Source organism: Argopecten irradians, chromosome 11 (assembly GCF_041381155.1).
Source record: "Argopecten irradians isolate NY chromosome 11, Ai_NY, whole genome shotgun sequence".
Lineage (NCBI taxonomy): Eukaryota > Metazoa > Mollusca > Bivalvia > Pectinida > Pectinidae > Argopecten > Argopecten irradians.
Genome location: NC_091144.1, coordinates 10,903,146 through 10,922,035, shown reverse-complemented (window position 1 = coordinate 10,922,035; position 18,890 = coordinate 10,903,146). Strand labels below are relative to the sequence as shown.

General features: G+C 38.0%; 1 protein-coding gene across 1 annotated transcript; it reads right to left on the bottom strand.

Moving 5' to 3' along the window:
* Positions 1-14,092: 14,092 nt before the first annotated feature.
* LOC138334737 (uncharacterized) lies at positions 14,093-17,589 on the bottom strand. Its single transcript, XM_069283431.1, is given in 2 exon segments — positions 14,093-16,072; positions 16,074-17,589. Coding segments are annotated over 2 exon segments (2,406 nt in total). The 5' UTR covers positions 16,500-17,589.
* Between the last annotated feature and the right edge of the window lie 1,301 nt (positions 17,590-18,890).

The window sequence follows — 18,890 nt, the reverse complement described above, 5'->3', positions numbered from 1 at the left end:
CGGTGTCGGCTTATTTCAGGTTTTCGAGTTCTACTGCGCTCTGGCCCTAAACCAGACATCTATCTGTCATAAAGTCTAAGTCTGGTGTCAGGGCCAGAGTATCTCGGGCTAATGGCACCCGTAATAGAAAATGAATTTAAAACAGTTTGAGTTCTATGTTATCATTTAAATATAAAACATTTTTTAAAATTAAATCCCAATAGTTTCTGAACTATAGTATGCAGAAGTGAAACGATTGAATTTGGTATAACGTAATTACTTATGCAATCTTGTAATTCCCCAGTAGCGCCCGTGATAATCTGACTTACATTTTTGTACAGTCAGAAAAAACACATTTGAATGCACGTAACGCTGCCGAATATAAATTACGTATAAATACATATGATATGTCCAACTGTATGCCTAACATAACTTTGTGCACATTTGACAGACTTGAAGATTGGCCATTCTGGAAAATTATTAGAATAGTCTATATATTTCCGGTTACCACGTGCATTTAGTTGTTAAATTTGATTGTTTGAATCTTGTCGAAGACAATATTAGACTTCTTCACCAAATTCCCTCAAGCAAATGTGGATTTTGAATCGGGAAACACTTACGAATACCAAAATAAACAACATCGCATGAAAAGTGAGAAATATTCTAAAAACATATAACTATATTTAAATGATAGCAAATCAACTGAAATAGCAATTGCAATATGTTCTTGGCCAAAGTGAATTTTTCAACTTTAGTTCATTTCCCGCCCCGTTAAAACGCGTGTTAATCCATGATTTTCGGTGTATACTCACGAAATAGTTGACTTTTATTTTTGTAGAACATGAACAGATTGTTGATTAAGAAAAAAAAAATGTTATTGTAATTGTTAGAAATAGCACAGAATATGTAGAAAAATAGGTCATAAATACTATGTTTAATTTTTTTATTGAGGTGGTCGAGGACTGGTCCCTTCTTACGCAATTACATAAACTTAATATCAATTTTGTTTAAAATATTCGCCATACGTTTTTCATCAGTTGAAATAACACAAAATTCTCCCATTGCTTACTATTTTAATTTTTACAGACAAAAATCCGTTTTTTTTTTTCGAGCACTTGTCAGGGGAGTCTAGTATAGTACTATTATATGTATATAAAAAAAAATCACCACAGTTAGTTTATTATAGTTTTGAATGGTTATCAACTAAATATCGTTACCTCCATTTAACCATTGGTATATACGTTAATAGTTACCAAAGAAGTAAAATGGTTACTACGTTGTAACAATTTCCCGTCAGCTTCTGGGGGGCTTCGCCCCCAATACATACCCCCTACCGGGCTTCGCCCCTGGACCCTGAGCAGGGGGCTGTCGCCCCCTGCACCCCCAGGCATGCAGACCTATCCAGACCTAGCTACGCCACTGATGTGTTACAGTGGATATATTTTCTAGTAATGATAGTGCAGTGTTATTGTAAGTTTCTTATTAAAAGAGGTGTGAAGGAACCAGTCATGTGATGCTGTACATGTTGTTCTGACGATAGTATTGCGTTCCCCCTGTTTTACTGGTAACGTTATCATGAACATTTGTCGTTTCAACACAGACAAACGAGCAAATCTCCTTCATTCTCTTTGCTGACGGGAGGGACCATCGAGTTATAGTCTTAGTTTCCCTTAGCTAACTACTTTTTATTGTATTTGTGCATAAATATAAAGTTTAAACATTATACCATGGTCTGATATGTATAGTTTTTCCAAATTAATATGTTTTAATATGATTTTTGAATGCATGAAAACAAGTTTTTTTACCTGGTTTGTCCAGAACCTGACATTCAAAACCGACAGTGCATTTTCTATTATTGGTGTATAAGTTAACGTATTTTTTTATCCTACTGCATCTAACTATTTAGGAGTGTATTTAAAAACCCCATGAGGCATACAGAGTTACGTCTGCCGATCGTAACAAGAGGCCCAGAGGGCCTGTATCGCTCACCTGGTTTGTAATGCCAAGTAATGTTCTGAATACAGGTTCATTGTTTCTTTTCTGAAGGAATTTTAATATTAACCTCTAAGTCCCCTATTGGGCCCCACCCCTCCTGCCCCCAGGGGGTCAGAGCCAAAGTTCTGTTCTCCTTCCCCCAAGGATGTTTATGGCCAAATTTGGTCACAATCCAAGAAAAACTCTAGGACAAGTAGCGATTTATAGGATTTACCTCTATTTCCCCTATTGGGCCCTACCCGTCCTGCCCCCGGGGGCCAGAGCCAAAATTTATACAAGTTCTGTTCCCCTTCCCCCAAGGATGTTTGTGGCCAAATTTGGTTACATTCCATGCAGAACTCTATGACTAGTAGCGATTTAAAGGATTTACCTCTATTTCCTCTATTGGGCCCCACCTCTCCTGCCCCCAGGGTGTCAGAGCAAAAATTTATACAAGTTCTGTTCCCCTTCCACCCAGGGTGTTTGTGGCCAAATTTGGTTACAATACGTGCAGAACTCTATGACTAGTAGCGATTTATAGAATTTACCTCTATTTCCCCTATTGGGCCCCACCTCTCCTGCCCCCAGGGTGTCAGAGCAAAAATTTATACAAGTTCTGTTCCCCTTCCACCCAGGGTGTTTGTGGCCAAATTTGGTTTAAATACGTTCAGAACTCTAGGACAAGAAGCGATTTATAGAATTTACCTCTATTTCCCCTATTGGGCCCCGCCCCTCCTGCCCCCGGGGGATCAGAGCCAAAATTTATACAAGTTCTGTTTCCCTTCCCCCAAGGATGTTTGTGGCCAAATTTGGTTTAAATACGTTCAGAACTCTAGGACAAGTAGCGATTTATAGAATTTACCTCTATTTCCCCTATTGGGCCCCGCCCCTCCTGCCCCCGGGGGATCAGAGCCAAAATTTATACAAGTTCTGTTCCCCTTCCCCCCAGGATGTTTGTGGCCAAATTTGGTTACAATCCATGAAGAACTCTAGGACAAGTAGCGATTAATAGAATTTACCTCTATTTCCCCTATTGGGCTCCCCCTCCTGTCCCCGGAGGGTCCTACCCCCAACCCCCAAGGATGTTTATGGCCAAATTTGGTTACATTCCATGCAGAACTCTAGGACAAGTACGTATTTATAGGATTTACCTATAATACCCCTATTGGGCCCCGCCCCTCCTGCCCCCCGGGACCAGTGCCAAAATATATACAAACTCAGTTCTTATTCTCTCAAGGATATTTCTGGCCAAATTTTGTTACGTTCCATGCAGAACTCTATGACTAGTAGTGATTTAAAGGATTTACCTCTATTTCCCCTATTGGGCCCCACCCCTCCAGCTCCCGGGGGCCAGAGCCAAAATTTATACAAGTTCTGTTCCCCTTCCCCCAAGAATGTTTGTGGCCAAATTTGGTTACAATCCATGTAGAACTCTATGACTAGTAGCGATTTAAAGGATTTACCTCTATTTCCCCTATTGGGCCCTGCCCCTCTCTGCCCCCAGAGGGTCAGAGCCAAAATTTATACAAGTTCTGTTCCCCTTCCCCCAAGGATGTTTGTGGCTAATTTGGTTACGTTTGTGGCTAATTTTGGTTACAATCCATGCAGAACTCTAGGACAAGTAGCGATTTAAAGAATTTACCTCTATTTCCCCTATTGGGCCCCGCCCCTCCTGCCCCCGGGGGGTCAGAGCAAAAATTTATACAAATTCTGTTTCCCCTCCCCCAGGGATGTTTGTGGCCAAATTTGGTCAAATTCCATGCAGAACTCTAGGACAAGTAGCGATTTAAAGGATTTACCTCTATTTTCCCTATTGGGCCCCGCCCTTCCTGCCCCCGGGGGGTCAGAGCCAAAATTTATACAAGTTCTGTTCCCCCTACCCCAAGGATGCTTGTGGCCAAATTTGGTTACAATCCATGCAGAACTCTATGACTAGTAGCGATTTAAAGGAAATGTTGACGGACGGACGGACGGACGGACGCCGCGCCATGAAATAAGCTCACCGGCCCTTCGGGCCAGGTGAGCTAAAAATGGCGAAGTTGCTAAGCTTTCTAATATCATATATATATGTTTGTGGTATGGGGCGATGCATACAAAGGATGGACTTATCCCCGTGTGCCTAGGGGTGCCATGACAGGAGCGATTTGGTTTTATTGCTATACATGACTATGAAAGTTATACATGGATATTGCTTTTTTTGTATGTTTGCTTGTTTGTTAGATTATTTTAACGTCCTTTAAACAGCAATGGTCATGTAAGGACGGCCCCCCCGTGTATGCAGTGCGTATCGTGGGTGAAGTGCGAGGTGCATGTTTTGGGAGACTGCGGTATGTTCGTGTATTTATATTTTGTATGTATTCTTATACGGAAGGGAACTTAAAATTCCCCATGGTGTTATTGGAATACATGACACTGTTGTGCCTTATTATAAGTCAGATAAATGTTGAATAAACCGTACGAGCAAAACAGGTAATCTTGGAGAGCGAATTTAAGAAAATGTACCAGACAAATGGACGGATAAATTAATATTGCATGCGATATCCCCTGTTTCGGTAAAAAGGGGGATAATTAAAAGTCTGTAAATGTCTTATATTGTTTCGAAAGACTGTCCAAAGTGTTTGTATAACATCACTATTACCATTATCATGTCATTAATGGTTTCCATTTTTAGCTCTAGAAGAGAGGGGATTTATGGAATCACTTTGGCGTCGGCGTTCGAAATCCCAGGTTAAGGGATCATTTTGTAATTGTTGTGATGGGTATGAAAAATCATTTAGATAAGCAAAATGCTGGATTTTGAGAATTTCAAGAGGCCCAATGGGCCGAAAAGTTATGTTATGTAATGACATTACTATATTTTGTAATACTGGTAAATTACAAAGAACCTTAATTAAATAAACAAATCAATGCTTTATTTGTGATTGTAAATCCAACTATGATTATTTTTTTTAAAGATAGCAAATTCCCAAAAACGAACACGTTTTAAAATGTTTTAAACTTGCTATACTCCGTAAACCTTCCCTGCTATACTCCGTACACATGTTATTTTGAAATGGCTATACTCCGTACACAAGACGACTAAATTACGTATTGAAAACGGCATTTATAGTACAAATCATGTTGTTATATCGGTCTAATTACAATATTATAGCAATTATACAATCAATCAATCAATCAATCAATATTTTATTTTAGTGTCACGCATCGTAAAAATATACAGCCATTGATAAAATAAATGTACAAGTAATTTTTGATGCCCAGCCGATATCGGCTTATGAGACACTTATGAAAATGTACATGGAGTTAAAAATCCTCATTGTTATACATATTAAAACTATGTTAAAAATCACATGTGAAGCACAAAAGTAAAATTTCATCATGGTATCATTTAAAACAATTTTTTTATATTCTTAAAATTAGCCTTCTTCGTTTCATCATTTGATATATTGTTTTAGATAATAGAAATTGAAGCTCATTATCACAGAATAAATAAAACAACTTTTCAATTGAAGTGAGCTCATTAAAATTACTGTTACAATTCGCTGCTTTTTCGAACAGATATAGTCTGATATCACTATAAACAGGGCAGTCACAGAGAAAATGGGGTTCGTCTTCCACTTTATCCGGACAAAAAGGACATTTACGCTGCTCCACTGGCAAGTTTGTGTATCGCCCAGTTTCTAACAGTAAAGGGAGACAACCGAGTCTAAGCTTGGCGAGGTGGCTCCGATAGTGACGTGGTATAATTGACGAGATATAATGTTCCGGGATCCTGTCCTTTTTGTATATTCTGTATGATCTCAATTTACTACCGGTGTTATCGCTCCACAATTTGCTGAACCAAACGATTTCGTCATTCCTGTTAATGGCGGTAGATATTTTTTGCAGTTTGCATTTTACCGATGTTTGGTTATCGACAATATCTAAAACGTTGAGTTTTTTTTCCTAGTTTACGGACTCTCGCTTCCCAAGAATTTACTCTCCTGGAAGACCAAATATACACTCTATGTAAAAGTCGACCCGTATTAACAGTACGTAATCTACATTAAAGTCTAAAAACTTCCATGTGTTGTTTTGCTTGACATGATTTCCATCCAAAATCTCCAAGAACTCCAACATTTGACGTATATTTATTTACTCCAAGATAAGCTTTCATCGCTCGATTTTGTATGTTATTTATTAATCGTTGTTCCGCTATCCCCCAGATGCAGGATCCATATAACATAATTGGTTGTACTAAGGACTCAAACAGTCTGGTATATACAGTGTATGGCATTCCTCCACAAGCGATAAATTTACTTATTACAACTCCAAGTGCCCGGCTGGCTGATTTAGCTAATTCCTGTATGGCGAAGTTCCATGTAAGAGGTTGGTCAAACCAGATTCCCAGATATTTATGCTTGTCTTTGATGTCAATTGGAGTGTTTTCCAAAGAGAAAGCGGTGTTCGTTAAAGGTACAGAAGAATGACGGAAGTGAACTACGTTCGATTTACTGTGGTTCACAGATAGCTTCCATTTTTTACACCATGAACCGACATGATCAATTAGGCGTTGGAGTTTGTCCGGAGTTGACGCGAGTAGTACAATATCGTCTGCATAGAAAAGAGAAGAGATGTTGAAATCATCTACAATGATTCCACTATCGATATCACGAAGTTCTTTGATCAAGTCATTAACACAGAGAAAAGTGTCGGTGAAGCCAAACAGCCCTGTTTTAATCCCCTTCCTACGCTGAACCAGTCGGTGAGATGATACAACATTTGGCGTCATCATAAAGAGACTTTATCGCCTTAAACATGTACCCGTTTACTCCGAGACGTTTAAGTTTAATCCACAGAAGATCACGGTCCACCGTGTCGAACGCTTTTTTCAAGTCTATAAAACAGGCATATGTAGATTGATTGGAGCGTTTCCGATTATTAATAATAGAATACAGTACATATATATGATCTTGACATCCTCTATTCCTCCGAAATCCGTTCTGTTCATCTTCAATTAAATTATTTGATTCTAGCCATTTAGACAGACGAGTATTCAGTACGTCACAGTATATTTTATATGGGGTTGAAAGTAACGTGATCCCACGGTATGAGAGAGGTACTCGGGGGTTTGTTGATTTCGGTTTAATTATAGGGTTAACCATGCCCCTTTTCCAATCATCTGGTACAATTCCATTTATAAAACAGGTACTGATAATATCGAATAACATTCTCTTGCTTGCGTCGTTTTTTAGAGCTTCATATGGAATGCCGTCAACTCCTGCGGCCTTGTTTTGTTTTGCGCGCGAGACTGCATCATCAACTTCCTTATAGGTGATGGGCTGATTAAGGCTGCTCGTGTCGCGTTCTATGGAATAGTTGTCATGTGATGTAGACCCATCCGTGGAGACCTCGTCACTGATGTCATTATACAAATCGCAGTAATCCATTTTCCACCTGTTTAAAACACTTGGAATATCATCACGTATATTACGGTTGTCGTCCACAACCTCCATAGGAATTAGATGCTTCCTTTCGTTTTGTACACCAATCTTGCCAATTTCCCGCGAAAAATCACGTGAATTATTGCTTTCAAGTTTCCTTGCCATAATTTGTTGTTTCTTTAGTTGATAGTTACGTTTATATTTGCGAAGTAGCTTGTCGAACATCTTCCTTTCCCTGCAGTATGTATCCTTGAGCGCGCGCTTTTGGTTTCCAATTCCAGTAAATCCTAGCCATGCTTTTTCGTTTTCACAAACATTGTCCCACTGTTTCTGTAGCTCCTCGTTCCAGAAGGGTTTACAAAACGATTTGTTTGATTTTTTTGTGATTGATCGATGGATTTACTTTCATAGAGGCGCGTTCCATTTCAGTGTATAAAAAATCCGTGAAGTTTTTGTATACCTCGTTGACTTTTCGTTGGTCCGAGATTGATTTTTCAATATTAGAGATCGTGTTTTTCACAGCCTTGATACTTGCTTCGTCTATTAAGAAGTTACCTATATTTTTCACATTGTATTTATGTTTTAAAACGTTTTCGGTATCCGGTACCACAGTGCTTGAGATAACACACGTAGGTAATTTATATACACATTCCAAAATCGAGTGATCCGGTAGACAGTTTGGTGCTCCATGTAACTGCGAGACGACCTCACTCATAGTTACTACTTTAAGTTCTGTAAACCGACTTAATTGTTCGTACGGTACTAATATATAATCGACGACCGAATTCCCTTTCTGAGATATACATGTGAAATTGTTTTCATTCTGCTTGAATCTACCATTTAAAACACAAAAGTTTGCAGCAGTACACAAATCTATAAAATAGTCACCAAAACTGTTTTTACAATTATCTAGGATGTCTCTGGTGGGCACACTATCGACTCCTTCTATGTAATCCGATTCCTCCCCACATCTCGCGTTAAAATCCCCTCCGATGCAGACATAACCATTCTTCTGATAAAGATATATTTGACCAAGTAGAGTATTAAAATAGTTCGCAGGATCAATATGTCTAGATGACTGATCAGGTGGGATGTAACATACACATACCAATAGTTTATCTTTAGTTTGTTTATTGCAAAAAGTTACCCACAGTATACCTTCTGTAGATTCGTCTGTTATTTCAATGGTATAAAATTGAGACAATACTTCCTTGTATAGGACGCCGATACCGCCTGATCCACGTTTGGCATTATGATGAAGATTTTGTCTATTTTGTCCTATAAAATTATATCCCTCAACGTATATCTTGTCATCATTGCGGAGAAAAGTTTCAGAGACACCTATGATATCACAGTCTCTTAGTTTAAGGACAGACTCACGAAACGTTTTATTGTCAATATCACGTGTGGACCATCCGCCTACGTTCCAAAAACAAACTCGGAGTGAATCCTATTGTGTGTACCTCGGTACTCCCCGCTTGCTATATGTATATGTGTCTGATTGACTTGCTGACTCGTACCTGTCTTGTTTGCGCGTTTGTCCGTGTTTGTTGTGACGCGAGTATTTGTCATACACGTGCTGTTCGTGTTGTGTATAGCCCTTGGTGCCACGGCCTCGATATTCAGACCTATCACTACGGCGTGTTTCATCACGTGGTCGGTCTTTATGTCCAATGGAACAACGGCTTGCAGATGACGTGCTGTATTCATAAGCTGATTGGTTGTCGTAGTCACTTGACCTTGAACCGTGGTATTTACTATGACCTTGTTTGGGGTTGTTTACGTTACTTTGTGTACGGTGATTACTACGGGCTGCTGTAGCGTAATTTCTGGCTGAACTCACGCTTCTGTCAAATCGATGCCGTGTAGAGAACTCTTTTCTCACAATACGTCCTCCTTTTACATGGTAGTAGTTTTCCTTGCCTATTTCGCGTAATAGAACACGTGCATTGGCTTCAGTTATACGCTCAGAAATTGTTTTTTTCCTTTTCAATGAATACGTCACTAAACCGCACTGATGAACCGAGCGTAGCCCTTGTATCGAGGACATATTGTCTCTCATCTTCACTACCCAGAGTGGATAAGATGATACCCGGTTTGTTTTGGAAACTAGGTTTACGTTCCGCGGAAATAACATTTACATTTGACAGTTTTAACTCATGCAACAGTGCCTCTACCTTTGATTTAGTCACGGACGCGTCACAAGCCTCACCAGGCGTTGTCGCTAAATTTCTTATGACGATATTTGGCTTCTCAGTTGGGATTGGTGTCTGTGTATTAACCGAATCAAACCGCGATTTTAAGGAAACACTGAGTCCACGAAGTTTGCGGTCGAATTCTGCCCTCACATTACATATTGCTAATGTACAATAAAGGTCATCCAAGCCGAAGATTTGCAATAAAATGAAATTATTTTCAGATTTCATCATCTCGCCGAAAGTACACGCCATGAACACCATACATATTGTCAAATAATTTTATAATGACTCCTTCAATTTACAAAGTTTATACCTTTAACGAATCTAGAATAGTTTGTGAAACACCTAAACCAGGAAAAGACAAGCAATATTAATTTTATATAGCTGAAAACATTGATTTGATTATCGGTGTTTTGTGCTGTCGCTTCGAGTGTAGCTATATCTGGTGTACCGATGATAGACGGTGAAGGTGCGTGAGGATGATTTTGAGAGGGAAACTATCTACTACCCGCCCTACTAATACCTTTTAAAAACATAAATAAGGCGGTATACGCTGTAATTCGACCCATGAACTGTCTTTTGTTGTTTGTTACCCTTCAATCACATAGAGATGTAGTAAATGATTCATAAAACGATGTTTCATAATTTTTCTAGTAAAGCGGACCCCGGAAGTTTAGAATCATAATATTAGAGCGCCATGTCCATCTGTGTCCCGTCAGTCCGTTTACTATGGGCCATGAAAACACTCCGCAATTTGAATCACCGCTCGCAGTGCCGCTCGGGGGTTTCGGGGGTGAAACCCCGAAAAAAGAATAAACCAAACTGTACCTTTACATCTGGGGAAGTCATCCTAGACTGTTGTTTGTGGATATCAAAGGGTTTAAATACAGGTCTAGGGCGGTTTACAGGAATAGGACTTCATAGACATCTTTGGAGATGGTTGGTCCAGCACATGTAAAAACTTGACGCCGGCCTTTTCTACGTTCAAAACACTGTTTTTATCAGTTCCAGAAAATGTTGTAATTTTAACTGTGGCATTTGTTAAATAACTTTTTCCTGACACAGTACTGGGAGAAATAGGAATCCGTAAGAGCGTTTTCACAGTTCCGCATACTGGCAAAGACTTTTTCAATGCCCTCCAAGTGCTCTCTAAGGTGTAAGTGCATGCAACCGGTGTCGGGGTCCTTTTGAAGTGTTCTGAGTGATTTTACGGTGAGATGTTTGTATCCTTTCTGATGGCAGACATTCAAATGCTTTCCCAGCAATCGCTGATTATTGTTGTTCCCGGTAAAATATGCTCTTTTATTATAGTTAAAAGATGTCCTTTTGTGCGAATTTTCAACACATTTAAAAAAACAACCGTTTCGATTCCCTTTCAAGTCCCCCCAAAACCCAAACTCCCCCAACACTTGTCTCCCCAGTGTATTTTTCATTTTTTCCTAATTTTACTTTCAGTCAATTTTCCACGGTTTTGCCTATTCCTCCCTATTTTTTACTGACTGTTTTTTCTAAAATTTCTGTACATACATCAAGATTAAAATTAAAATAGTCTACAATTGTCTGGTTTGAGATTTCAAGTTCGTGTTTTACGTAGTTTTCACTACATTGGTACACCCAAAAATATGTGATTAATAAACATTTTTCTAGTGTCAAATTGCTGTTATGGAACCAACTTCCATTGCGCACACTCACTTTTTTCTGACATTTTTTGTTACTGCATTTCCAGCAATGTAAGTCACTTGAAAAGGTATTATCTTTTCTCAAATAAAACTTCCCTTTTTCACATTTTGCACAATGTTTACCTTCTAAACTGAATATCAATCCAATTTCAATCAACCAGAGTATAAAAGTTTCCAAGTTATCGCTCTTCTTATATAAATCCTTCAATCGGAAAACCATTGTATAAATCACACGTGTATTTTTTGTTTACAAACAAAATCGAAGTCCGTGAAATCGCTTATTGCGCATGCTCAGCGCGTGCTCAGTTGACAACCAAAAAGAAATGCTGGGTTTTTCCCCCGTACTTTGTAAATGTTTTTGCCAGGATTCCTAGTTAAAAACTTTGTTGAAAACTTCAGTTTTTAAACCAAAAAAGGACACGGTAAGCTCAAATTTTAACATTTTATTGCATAAAACCCCATATTTTTCATTTTTGACCGCCCGCTCACGCGGTCTCTATATATACAGGTCGCCGTCAATAAACTCGTGATATTTCGCGGAAAAAATGGGGTCCGCTATACTAGATGTGTTCCAACGTTCGTATGGTATGTTAAGAGGTCTTTAAGTCCTTGCTGTACAATATTCAGATTCAAATTCTTAATTTTGCTGAAGTTTTACAACTTATCGCAACCTATAAACAAATACATACACAATAATATATAATAAGACATAAGGGCATTGTTCACATTGCAAAACCATGTACACTTTCACACACATTCACATCCACCCATACAAGTTTGATAAAACACCCATAAAATTATATATCTATTGTCGTATCTATAGCAGAAAGAGAGAGAAACAGTAAAAAATACATGGTCTTAACCTGACAGCATTTTTTTTTCTTTTTAAAGCAAAATAAATATATTTACTCAAATTATCTAATTCCTTTACACTTTGTGTATTTAAAGATGCTCCACCGCTGACAAATGGTATTTTTTCACTATCAAAAACAGGAGAAGACGATTTAGTATTTTTCTTCAGTTACAAAAGCTACTTACTTTACACCATTACCAACATTGAAAAGTTTGAGCTTCTAATTTTACTTCAAGTTAAAAATATGAAAAATAATTAATTGCATCCCGAAAAAATTCCTTGTCACTATATCCGATATGGAATGAAGTACTGATTGCGCATGCACCAAAAGCGAAAGAAATTATTTTATATTATTTTTGTGTTGATTAGACATATATATAGACATATATATATATATATATATATATGATAAATTTAAAGAAAAATCCTTACGGACGAAATCTATAAGAAATAAAAACAATAACGACTGACTAGTGAGCGCTTTCGCCCCATTCAAGGGAGCTCTTCAGACTGTTTATTGAAGACGTATTATGACGTCATAATTCATGACGTCATTTGCTAAGAGACATGATATAAACAATCAATGAGGAAGAATACAAAGAATACAATGTCGGATTAAATAAAAGACAAAACATGAAAATATAAAAAATATTTCCTGTGCTCGGTAGGATTCGAACACGCTAAGTGCTGAGCAAAAGACAGGGCCATTAACCGATTGAGCAACATCTACATATAAAATACTGCTTCCGAAAAAAAGTACCATCAAGTCAACATTCAACTATACTGTTACATACAACAAAAATGGTTCAGTTTAAATGAGCACTGTTCAAATTAGGTTTTAGAAGTGTGATTAATTCAGATTCCTTAGCCTCGCGTTTGACAACATCCGCATCATTCATCTGATATAAAGGGAAAATTTTGAACTCTCCTTTAGAACATTCATGTATATGTTTACTTACTGGTAAAAATCGTAAATGATCAGTCCGTATTTGCTGTCTGTGCACTGTCATTCTTGTACGTAATTTAGTACCCGTTTGACCGACATAAAATTCGGAGCAGTTTTCATCGGGTTTTGTTGTTCTGTAAATATAATAGAGAGAGCTGTTTCTTTAGATGTTACCTCTTTATTGGTCTTGGTCAAGAGTGACTAGACCAGTTAACCGAAATCAGCATCTCGACAGGTGCACATGCGCAGTGATCGTTAGATCATAACCTGCGGACTCGAGTGGTCAGACGCGCTTACGGCAAAAGCAATTAATGACCTTCGCGTAAACATTGAAAAAGACCTTATAGCAGTGTCTGATTTACCGACAAAGATCTGGTTAGGTAATAATATCCGGCGCTGTCAACACTTAAGCTCTTAAATTAGGGTTTTGAGTAATTCATATTACAGCTCTGAAACTTGTCCTTTGTTCATATTTTTCTGACACATTAATCCGGAAGTTTCTATTATGTTTCTACCTAAGGCAAGCTATAGGTAAGGAATTTACACTAGTATATACATATATACGTTCTTATTACAATTATTGAAATCTTCAAAATTGAAATAAAACAAGTTTGAATTAAAAACTATTTGAACAAATGAAATCAATCATAGTTAAAAATAAAACAAAATAAAACACTATTTTTCACTATGAAATATCCCTCCTGCTTAGAATAATTTTCGTCCCGAAAATTAGTAATCAACAAGTGAATAAAATTAAAATAGGCTTGTCATGTGTTCACATTATTATAAAGGGATCATAGTTCAGAATTCTTTGCAATGCAATGCGTTGAGAAAAAAAAATGATATTCACAAGTCATCATACACAAAATGATCACAAAGATAATGTACACATATTTGAGAACAAAAATTTACAGTATTTACAATGAGCTCATAATCTAATCACACTTCAATCTACAATTCTTGTGTGATTTACATGCATGTTTGGTACACAGGCAGTTCTGTTCATAGACACTTAATGTCCCATTTGTTACAGAGTACAGTCACTTAAGCAATGAGAAATAACCATGATGTGCAAGCAAAATATATGCTGTATAAGGCTGCGCCAAAATTCTTTTTATTCTTCTAGCTCGAAATGGTGAGACTCGATAAGATTTGCAGGGGTAGATGCGATGTTTAGTATGGTTGTTAATGACATAAAATTCTAACCAATCAAAATGAATTATTGGGAAGATTTTACCATGAATAGAAATGTTACTAATATCCATAGGAGGGCAAAATGTCCAGTTATCTGGGCACAAAGGTAGAGAAGTTACTCTAACAAGTTTACATTCGTGACCACTGGTCAGTTCAACAAACAGAGAGGTTTTGTTAGTCTTAATAAGCTTTTTCCAAATTACATACACAGCAGTAAGGATGAAGATAGTTGTTAGAAGGGAAAGAGTGACATATGGCCATGGTGTCAGCAGTGAATTGTATACATGTTCTGACATGAGAGTAGGTGTTGTTGGGTCAGGTAAGGCTTGATAGTGAAAACTTGGAATTGCAGGTGGAACAGTGAAGGCAGAAGACTTTTGAGCAAGAAGAACTACAGCAGAAAGCTTTCTAAGTTTAGCATACAGATAGAAAACCAATACAATTGCTATGCTAGAGGTAACTATTCCTATTAAAGCAATAACACCACTAGTATCTGGCCAATTAACTGTCTCAAAAGGAATCTGACCTTCTATCATTGATTCAGCTAAAGAGGAGAAGACAGTTTCACCTTTTTGGGCTTTTTGGGCAATCTTCTTCAAGCTCAGATCATACTGGTTATCATTTGCAAGATACTTAGAGAAAGAATGATTGTAAATTTTGAATGAAGGAAGCTTAATGTGAACAAACTCAGAAGAAGACGTATCACCTAATATTGATGAATGTTCAGATGGTGGAAAAAATTCTTGTAATAGAGCTAAGTTGATGGGATGGACAACTGAGATATCACTAGTTCCGTTTCTACATGATCCTAACCGAGGTGGCATAAACAGATTGTTTGAAGTAAGGGAACATCTACATGGTATTTGAATAACACAAAAAGTACATCCTTTAATGATTCTTTGTCCTGAAGGACAATCCAAGGCTAACATAGTGATATGATACAAAAGTAATGTAGAGGGGGCCAGTTCCTTAATACTGGGCGAAAGAGCATTTGCGATAAATCTAAAATCACAATTTTGTTTCACTGAATCCTTGTGATTGTAGAACACAGATGATAAACATGATGGTTTGGCAACTGAGGACAAAGCAACTTGAAAAGGGCAATACAATATTTTATCACCTGAACACGACTTCAACTGGTCATGTGAAAGAGTTGAGAAGTGCTGATTGTCATGTGTATGTAAGAAGTAGTCTGGAGTGCCAAGTAGCTGTGTAGCATGAGTAGATGTAGCGTTAAGTGGAACAGGAACAGAATACACTTTATATAAAGAAAGTGGTTCAGCAAAGGTAGAAATTGGTATTTGCAAAAGAATGTACAAATTTCCGTGGTGTCTAGCAAAAAGAAAGCGTGCGAATGAGTAATAATACAATGGATTCCTATGTATTATATTAAATTCCAGAAACTTCCTATCTATGATACTTTGTATTTGTTTCAGGGAGTCACCAATAACATGAGGTGCAAGAAGAAATGGAGATAACTTTCCTTTCATTAAGTCATGAATGGCTAATTTAGCATGTTCTAGGTGTTTGTCTAGAATTGTTGTAGCGTTAATTTGCATTAACATCATCTTTTCCAAAAGTACAAATTCGTGTTCTATTCCATCTAAAGATCTGGCAAATTGGTTAGATAAAGTTATTGTTTGATCATGGTTTGTTTTGATTGCATTCATAACAATGTCAAATCGATCATTTACCGTAGAAATGAAGGATGTAAGTTGGTGTGCTTCGTCTGCCATAGCTTTTGCTAGCTTAACATTATTCCTATTCAAAATCTGCATATGACGCTTGAGATTTGAAACATCACTTGAAGTAGCTGTACCAAAAGGGAGACTTGGATATCTCTCCAATAAAATCAAAAAGACCTCGTTTGTTTCGACGTGAACTGAATGGTGAATTGTTTGGAAGGTAGGAATGTGGAATTAACCGATGCAATTCTCTCACAGTCTCGTTAACGTTTGCCATACATTGAGTACGAAGATTGTTCAATGTTTGAATCACTGAGTTAGCAGACTCACATGTTCTTCTCTTGCAAGGGACGATGCCTGGTAGTGACAAGCTTGTTGGTAGTGGTATTTTAAAAGTGTGGGACCAATATTCCTGTCCAAGATGCAACTTTTGCGCTGGCTCAAATAGAATGCCATAATTCAATCTTTGCACGGATGATGATTCACTAAACACTATGGGCAAGCAGAGGAGGGCCATCACAATCACGTTCCACATTTGAGGAAGACCAAAGACACCTACAGAAGACATAGAGGGGAAAATAAAGATTAATCGTATAATATGCCGATAAAGAGTCGTCGACTACTCTTAAGCACTAAACTGACAGAGATCTGCCAAGATCTTAACACATTATTCGATAGACAGAGAGAAAGTAAAGTAAGATGGTACCACTATAGTTGTCTAAGGGATAATCCTCTATATAGGATCGTATTCATTGTGAGAAACAAGTCAATTTTGACTGTTTGCCTCTTTTTCTCGCTTTTCCTGACTGCGTACGCTTTATATGGAACATTCTCACTATTTCTGCAGGTATATTTTCAACTGGTTCCCAGGTTCGATCTCTGTATCCGATCCATTTTACCTTATATTCCTTTTTACCGTTTCTTGTTCTGCATTTCAGCAACTTTTCAACAGGATAAGTCATGGTTTGACTATCATTATTTCCTGGCTGACTTGCATCATCAGCACTTTTGTCATGTTGACTATTTGTCATATGTGTCCCAAGGTCAGGGGTATCATCATTATCTGCAACTGGTGCTGCGGGTGGCACTCTAGGAGCCACAAGTGGTGCTATGGGTTGATTCACCACTGGTACATTAGGTGTATCAAACTTAGGTTTCTGATTTGAGCTGGTATATGGCTTCAGCCTGTTTGCATTTATAAGAGACTTCAACTCTTTATGTGTATCGCACCTGCGAAGTTTGTACGTGTGATTTGGTCCTATATCCACAATATAAAATGGACCATCAAGAGGATTGTGGAGTTTGGGTGATAAACCCTGTGGTACTTTTGTTGTATGAAGCATTACTAGGTCATTCATTCTAAACGTGGGAACAGACGCTTTCTTGTCGTGATGTTCTTTTTGCTTAGCTTGTGCTTGTTTTATATTCCTTTCAGCTACAGTCTTCACATACTTCAGATGATTCAGTAACTGTAAGGCATGAGTCTTAGCATCTTTGTTTAAGCCGTCTCTAGGAATGAGAGATGTGTCAAAGGGCAGGTTCATCTCTTTACCGTAGAGCATATGATATGGAGACAGGTCTGAGGATTGAGTAGAGGGGCTCATACGAAAGGACATGAGAATCCCAGGCAGAAAATTGGGCCAGTTTTGCTGGTTCTTGTCAACATAAACTCTTAGACACTGTGCTAGAGTGCTATTCATTCTTTCGCACGTAGAATTGGTTTGCGGGTGGTACGAGCTTGTAAAGTGTCGAGTGACTTGGAAAATTTCACAAACTGCAGTGACTAACTTACTGAGAAAGTTTTGACCTCGATCACTGACAATAACTTGGGGTGCTCCATATCTGCTAAATATCTCTCTAAAGAGAACATCTGCAATCTCCTTTGATTCCTGAGTTTTTAATGGGAATGCTTCAGGCCATTTGCTAAATGAATCTACAATAAGTAGAATATACTTGTATCCTTCTTTTGATGTAGTTATTGGACCTAGAATATCCATATGAAGCCTTTGAAAGGTATCAGTAACGGGCATTGGGGTCAATGGGGCATGACGAAGATGTATGGGCTTTTTGATTCGTTGACAAGTGTCACATGACCTGATGTAGTCTGCTACATTCTGGTACATCTTTGGCCAGAAATATTTCAGCTGAATAGCTCGATAAGTTCTATCAAGACCAAGGTGTGCTCCACCAGCTTGACAATCATGATATGACAAGAGCACATCTTCCCGCAGACATCTGGGAACTGCCAATTGTTTGAAGTAATTCTGTGCTCGCTTAGCACGGGTTTGGTACATGTGATATAGAACGCCATCTAAAACAACATACTGGTTTGAAAGATAAAGAATTTTGTTTGCAGAAGCCTTGTCATCTGGTAGATCTCCTTTTGTTAGATATGAATAGATACCTTTGAAATCAGCACATTCTGACTGAAGTTTTGATACATTCTCTGCTGGAATAGGGTCACTCACCTCCATGACTGTGTCATTAATTTTAGCACTAGCATGTGAACCTTTGTACATAAATTTAACTTGTAGAGGTTTGTGTTGTTTCGGTTGAATATTGCTTACCTCAGCACTTGGTAATACATCTTCTACATCGGGGGCTGTATTATTATCATACTCACGACGTGAAAGAGCATCAGCTACTACGTTCTTTGGTCCTGCTTTGTAAATGATCTCATAATCGTATCCTTGCAACAATACTGACCATCTGGCGAGTCTCCCTGTTGACTCTGGTTTTATCGTTTTTAGCCAAACTAGAGCACTATGATCTGTGTAGATCTTAAACTTCTTACCTGTGAGATAGACATGATAAGCTCTAATACCTTCAACAATTGCTAGTCCTTCTTGTTCTGAGACACTATACTTACGTTCGTGCTGGTTCAACGATCTACCTCCATATGCAATGACTTGTTCTCTTTTGTGTTCGTCAATTTGACCTAATACATATCCTATAGCTT